Source organism: Nicotiana sylvestris, chromosome 3 (assembly GCF_000393655.2).
Source record: "Nicotiana sylvestris chromosome 3, ASM39365v2, whole genome shotgun sequence".
Lineage (NCBI taxonomy): Eukaryota > Viridiplantae > Streptophyta > Magnoliopsida > Solanales > Solanaceae > Nicotiana > Nicotiana sylvestris.
This window is the reverse complement of record NC_091059.1, coordinates 202,391,605-202,398,940: the sequence shown is the minus strand read 5'-3', so window position 1 is coordinate 202,398,940 and position 7,336 is coordinate 202,391,605. Positions and strand designations below refer to the sequence as shown.

Here is a 7,336-nt window from a genome sequence, read left to right as displayed (position 1 = left end):
TATTTGTTCGGCTGGCTGTATGTGCAGCCTCATTTCTGATTTTTTTTTTTTTTTTTTTTGCTTTTTTGAATGTCATTACAAACAACTTGCAAGCACCTAATTAATTAGGATTATCTACTATTTTCAATTGATAAAGACAAACACGACAAGAAACGTAGTTGTTATAGGATATCCTTTTAAAAATAAGAACGAGATGAGCCTCGATGAAAATAAACAAAACGCGCAGATGCGGGGCCCTTGTTTAAATGTATATTATCGAAAGCATTTAGGTTCCAGGACGGATTGTTTAGCAAATTTCACAACCCTCCTAAAATAATAATACGTTAGACTCTTTAGGACGCGCCTTAATAAATCTTACCTTCTTAAACTCGGGTGCGCATTTATGCGACCCAAATCCAATTCTCAACGGAGTCGAAAGGTGTTTCTAATCACGGGTACATTGATTGTGACGTGGTTCGAGATGCATGTCCATGACGTTGCAAATTCATTAAAAATAAGAACAAGACGAGCCTCGCCCAATAAACATACAAACTGCGGGGCCCTCAGCAAATATTTGCTTTAAAAATTATTTGGACTTCGGGATGGACCGTTTAGTAAAATTCCACGGTCTTACCCAAAATAAATACGCTAGTTGCTTTAGGCGCGTCTTAAATAATTTATTTTTTTCATAAATGCGGGTGCACATTTATGTGATCCAAATCCAAATCTCAACCAAGTCGAAATATATCAATAACCACGGGCGCATTGATGTAACGTGGTTCGAGATATGTTTTCACGACGTTGCAAGTCCTATAAAAATAACAGTGAATGATAAAAGCGGTTAAAAGATAAAATTGGCACATAAGTTCATACTTGTATAAAATCAGATAATCAAGCCGAATATAACAATTGAGCGACCGTGCTAGAACCACGGAACTCGGGAATGCCTAACACCTTCTCCCGGGTTAACAGAATTCCTTATCCGGATTTCTGGTGCGCAGACTGTAATATGGAGTCATTATTTTCCTCGATTCGGGATTAAAATTGGTGACTTGGGACACCCTAAATCTCCCAAGTGGCGACTCTGAAATAAATAAACCAATCCCGTTTCGATTGTCCTTTAATTGGAAAAACTCCCCCACCCTCTCTGGTGCGGAAAAAGGAGGTGTGACAGACAGGATTATGTAAGGAACTGGGTGCTAAGGTTGAATTTCCAGTGGAGTTGCATTGTGATAGCAAGGCAGCAATCCAAATTGCTGCAAATCCTATATTCCACGAACGAACGAAGCATATAGAAATAGACTTGCACTTTATCAGAGAAAAAATCCAACAAGGAATTGTCAAAACAAAATATGTAATGTCTAGAGATCAAGAAGCAGACTTGTTCACAAAGGCCCTAGGAAGATCGCAACGTGATTACTTGATAGGCAAGCTAGGGGTGCTGAACTTGTTTGCACCATCTAGCTTGAGGGGGAGTGTTGAAGATATGAGTAGTCACGTGCCAATCACGTGAGTGTAGTTAAGTCGGTTAAGAAGGATTAGTTAGTTATAATTAATTATGGGATTGGTTAGTTTAGGCGATATAACAATTGTAGATTAGATGCAATATTAGAGGTGTATATATATATATATAGTATCAGCTCATTGTAAAGATAGAGCTTCAATAATACAAGCTAGTTTTTCTCTCAAATAGAAAATTTTCTCTAAAACATTCTCTTCTATTTCCGCCATTGTCGTCTTCACTGAAGCTCTCAAATCTTCATTAAAAATAATAATTACTAAACTTAAAGTGCCGCCAATGTGACAAACATGGTCAAAAAATCAATAGTAGCACACAAGTATCCTATTTCTATCATTCACCTTCACCCATTGGTTCAAAGTCCAAAATATGTAGTGTTAAAATTGGCTCTTCTGAAGTCATATGTATTGTAACCTTGCCAATCATTCGCTATTTTTGCTAAAATTGCATGAATATGAATCTTCATTTACCAGATTACCATCAACTCAATGAATTTCGTAAACCTTTTTTTTCCCTTTGTTCTGTGCTGTGTGGGTCAAACTATCAAATTCAAGAACCACTGTTGCCATCAAAAAATTAATAACAACAGATATACATAATTCCTCGTTGAAATGGAAAATATTTCTTGGATTTAATCTCTTATTGTCCATCTTCTGGATCTCCCTGTTCTCCAAATAATAGCATGAGGGTCTGGACAAACTTGGTATGGAATTCTTGGTGGGCCAACTTCAGGGACACTGCACGCATTATACCAATTCAATTATCAATAGTTCGTGGGCCACAAATCTTCTTTGTTTATCTTTTTTGGGGTCATTTCATGGATGATTTATCCATAATCCTCCAAATATTGCTAAAATTATGTATCCTCTCAGCCCTAATAATAGATTGATGTATACATTATCTTAATTTTAGATTACAAAAGATAAAAATTTCAATTTTCATAATTTTAGAAAAGTATGTAAGAGACACTCTTTGACTTCTTGAAAGAACGGAAATAATTATTCGTCTCAGATGATTATACCAATTCAATAAGTACGTAACATGTGCCTTTTGAATACAAGTTTATCACTTAACCGTAGTATTTTCATATCAATTCATTACTTAACTATGACTAATTAATATAATTTGTCGTAGAAATTACTCTCTCCGTTTCATATTAGATGAGATAGTTTGACTCGGCACAGAATTTAAGAAAAAAGAAGACTTTTAAAACTTGTGGTCTTGAAAGCTTAAGGGGTAAAAGGTTTGTGGGACCATTATATTTGTGTGGCTATAAAAATATCTCATTAAGGGTAAATGGATAAAATGAAAGAGTTTAAAGTTGAATTATTTCCAAATTTAGAAATGTGTCATTTATTTTGGAACAGACTAAAAAGGAAAATACCTCATCTAATATGAAATGGAGAGAGTAAACAACAACAAAAAAAGATAGCCTGGTGCACTAAGTTCCCGCTATGCGCGGGGCGAGATCACAAACAGTCTTATCCTATATTTTTGTAAGTGATTGTTTTCACGACTCGAACATGTGAACTCCTGGTTCGTGGTTCGACGGGATATTGATAAGTAATTTTCCTAAAAGCTGCATGACCTAATTTTAATGACCATAACAAATGGATGTCTTCCAACATGAGCTCTCAAGATGACAGGTAACAAACTCATTTATTTCTTGATAGCTTTTTGCTTGTACTGGAAACCTGTCCTTCATTTCTATTGTCTCCAGCTATATCATATTGCTTTATTTAGTCCTTTTCACACACAACTTCACTTAGTAAAATATAGTACAATTTTGTTTACCACTTTAAGCTAATGGTTCCATAAACAAAATAGAAGAAGATAGGGAACCTTATCACTTTAATTTTTTAGTGCGATTATATACAAGAGTCTGGATCACAGATTATAGTATATGGAGCAGGTAACTGAATTGGATCAAAGTAAGAAAAGGAAATGCATGAGATTAGGAATGATATTCTTACCTCAGTGAAGATATTTCAATCTGTGAGAAGTCCATGTTGGTTGAACTGTCAGGTAAAGATATAGTCCTTTTCCTTGTAGTGGTCAATGACGTTGGTTGCTTGATAGCTAGCACTTTGCAATTCAAATTGCTTGCTATATTGTTCTCGGCCATGGCCATCCTATGCAAGAAATAAATAAATAAAGTATCTAGTTTTAGTCCCACTATTGAATATTTCTAAGATAATATATCATTGCAGATGAAGTGGTCCGCACAGAGCGTAACGATTACCGTGAATTCATCGTTGTTAAGTTATTATAGGTGGAAAAAAAAAATTGTCGTCGTCTAGCATGATTTTCTAGCTCTCTTAACTATAGAATTAGGTGCAGCTAGGGGTGGCAAACGGGCGGCTTGAATAAGATATAGGCGAGTCGAAACGGGTAACGCAAATACGAATAAATTATCCAATTCGACTCATACTTAATACAGATAGAAAATAGGTTAACTGACGACTAAGAATTTTTCAAAAGTGATCATATTCAAAAAGCTATGGATTTGCAAATGTAAAAGTTAAACCCATTAGTTATCGATTGCTTGTAGATAATATGGTTCCTATTCGGGAGAAATTCAAAAATAACCAGATTTACAACTGGTCGTTCAAAAATAGCCCAGTTTCAAAAGTAATCGAAATTTAGCCACTTTTCATGTAAAGATAAATCTGAGCGAAAACACTGTTCAAAACCCGAAAAATACGTTAGTATATTATACTGGAGTTCCAGCATAAGTATGCTTGAGCTCCAGCATATTATACTGGAGTTCCAGGATAAGTATGCTGGAACTCCAGCATAATATGATGGAGTTCCAGCATAAGTACACTAGAACTCTAGCATAATATACTGGAGTTCCAGCAAGTATAATTGTCCAGTATAATATACTGGAGTCAGCAAAGTATACCGGTCCAGCATAATATGCTGGAGTTCATACACAGGTGCACCGAACTCCAGTATATTATGCTGGACCGATCTCTGTTGCAGCAAAATAGTGGCTATTTTTCATTGACTTCGTAAACGCTGGCTATTTTTGAATGACCAGTCCGAAAACTGGCTATACCGTCCTATTTTTACTTTCTATTCATATTTGACCCGTTTTTAAAATTTTCATTATCCAGTCCATTTTTAATACTCCCTCCATTTCAGTTTATGTGAACCTATTTCCTTTTTGGTCCGTTCCAAAAATAATGACTCCTTTCTAAATTTGAAAACAATTTAGCTTAAACTTACAATTCTGTCCTTAATGAGAAGCTTTTGTAACCACATAAATACTATGGACCCCCTTTTGACTTGTTTAGGACCACAAATTCCAAAAATCTTCATTTTTCTTAAACTCCGTGTCTAGTCAAATAGGTTCACATAAATTGGAACAGATGGAGTAGATAATATAAATGAATAACTGTTTTCTTTTATCTATTTTGCCATCGCCCGGTACAACCAAATATTTCTAATTATATGACCTATGGGTTAGTGTCGTCAGAGTTCCCGCCATACAATACAAGTGGTTCTTGCTTCATAGTTCCAGCCCATTTGTGGTCAGATATGTTAGCAGATAGGATATGAAAGTCTGGCTAGGTTTCTAATTTCATAGCAGTAATTGTGTGTCTTTCAGTGATCAACTATCCATGTGCACAAGAATCTGAGAGACCAAAACAAATTTTAAGGATATGTTATTATGAGGATCATCTGGTACACAACAACAATAATCCAGTATAATCTCACTTAGTGGGATCTACGGAGGATAGTGTGTACGCAGACCTTACCCCTACCCTGGAGTAGAGAGGCTGTTTCCAAATATACCTTTGACATCCTTCCCTCCAAGAACTTTCTACCTTGCTCTTGGGGAGACTGGAACTCACAATTTTTTAGTTGGAAGTGGAGATCAAAAATTAAGCAGTCAAATAATGAGCACACTGTTGCATGAAACGGCCGGCCAATGGGCTAGTGCAAATTTCAACTGAAAGAGGGCTCAACATTAATCATAGCTAAATCCAAAAAGGGACAAAAAAAAAAAAGGTGTGGAGAGTTGACCAACCCATGGTTGTAGGCCTTTAATGCAACCATTCTTTATCTATCCATTCTCTATCTATACTGAAATAATTCAGTACGCACAATCCTAATCATTTAATTAATATGGGCTCGTGTGATAGAAGAGATAAATGATAATTAATCTCGAGATTATATTTGAGATGAGTTATTTTGGGATTGTAATGTTATTTTTATTTTTATGACAATCCTGAAATAACAATTCTGAAATAACTAATCCCGAAATAATTATTCCTAGTATAACTTATTTCCCAACCAAAGGAAACTTCAGATCAACATGAGATTGAGAAGTCAAAAACAAGAAAAAGCTTCATTCTGGGAAAGAAAGAGAAGAGTGATTAATTTGAAACTTACTTGTAAAGGAAGCTATGATCATGAAGTCCAACAACAAGAGCAGAAGCTCCAATCTCTCTAACCACAGCAGCAATCTTTCCTCCATCTGAGTCCCCTTCAGTGACCACAATCTCAGTCTTGGTCTGTAACAGATCAACCCCAGAGCTATGTCTTCTGTATCAGATAACATTACAAGATAAACTAAACTAACAACATCCAAAACAGAACAACATGGGATCAAAAAGACAGAGTCTCTTACGTTGGGATAATTGTTGCAGAGATCTTGAAAAGTCAGAGCCAATTGAAAACCTTTGAGGCGGAGATTCCTGAGCTTCTTATTGTTGCTTCTGGGTTTTAAATTTGGGAAAACGTGGAGAAGTATCACTAAATCCCCATAACGTAAGAAATTATGAAGAGCCCATTGAAGAGCTGTTCTTGATACTTCCAAATCTTCCACAATTACAACTATTTTCCTCACATCCATATTCATTTCCCCCTTAACCTCAGAAACTCCACAATTTCTTGGTTTAAGCAGAGGTGGTTTTAAGAGGTACACAGAGCTCCAGTTTGATGCAACAAACAAAACATAAACATAAGACTGTGTCTGCTTATGTTAATTTATCAAAATGGAAGTTTGCCTGCACGATTGAGATTGGTTGGAGAAAAAAAAAAAAGTAGTAATACACAAAAAATGGACAAACATAGAAAAGTAGGGAGTAATAAAATGGGGTCTGTCTCTGCAGGTTGTGCGCGTACGCCAGATTGGACCGCAAAGACTTAGAAGCCGGTTAGAGAGGGAACTATTTTCCTGGATTAAAGTTATATGACCAGATAGTATAATGAATTTCTTACTTAATTAATACTACTATAATTTAATTTGTATAAGGATACCAATTAATGATATTTATTAGAATTACTTTTAATTAACTTTTAAAAAAGTTTGATTGCGGAAATATTTTTACACCTTTAATTTATAGAGCTTAAACTTATTTTTAAATATATTTAATTGAGTTTAACTTATGTACATTGATACTAAAAAGAAATTTAGATCACTCCATAGTACGGATTTATATAATGTTATCTCTTTTTATTTTTTTATTTTTTAAGTTTTTGTCCTTTTGGAATTTTCACAAAGTTTATAAATTATGTGTGCTGGCAGTGTAAATTTTTTTTTCATCATCAAGCTTAGTCGACTCCAACAATAAGTAACTTTTTATCGCAAGCCGGTCTCATAAAAGATTCGAGTAATAACATGTTATAACTCATAAAGTTATACATTTAGTTTGGTACACGAACTATATTATCCTGAGATTATAATCCTAGAATTATAATTTTTGGACTAATTTATTTCACTTGGGAGGTGAAATAATATAATCCCAAGTTTGATGGGATAAGGTGGAATACCATGTATTAAGACTGGGATTAATTTATACCATGTTTGGTTGACAGTATAAATTT

At 34.9% G+C, this 7,336-nt stretch overlaps 1 protein-coding gene across 1 annotated transcript; it reads right to left on the bottom strand.

Annotated features, from left to right (window-relative positions):
- Positions 1–1,624: 1,624 nt before the first annotated feature.
- LOC104238138 (uncharacterized) lies at positions 1,625–6,647 on the bottom strand. Its single transcript, XM_009792424.2, has 4 exons — positions 6,138–6,647; positions 5,900–6,021; positions 3,472–3,630; positions 1,625–2,235 (listed from the first exon to the last, which is right to left on the bottom strand). The coding sequence occupies exons 1-4, from the start codon at positions 6,366–6,368 to the stop codon at positions 2,130–2,132; spliced, it is 618 nt and encodes a 205-aa protein (XP_009790726.1). The 5' UTR covers positions 6,369–6,647; the 3' UTR covers positions 1,625–2,129.
- Between the last annotated feature and the right edge of the window lie 689 nt (positions 6,648–7,336).

Excerpts from the sequence above, each read along its gene's own strand:
- LOC104238138 (XM_009792424.2), bottom strand. The coding sequence starts at position 6,368 with ATGAATATGGATGTGAGGAAAATAGTTGTAATTGTGGAAGATTTGGAA. Across the intron at positions 6,022-6,137 it reads TCTGCAACAATTATCCCAAC|ACCAAGACTGAGATTGTGGT; the intron begins GTAAGAGACTCT and ends GATCTGTTACAG. Across the intron at positions 3,631-5,899 it reads GATCATAGCTTCCTTTACAA|GATGGCCATGGCCGAGAACA; the intron begins GTAAGTTTCAAA and ends TTTCTTGCATAG.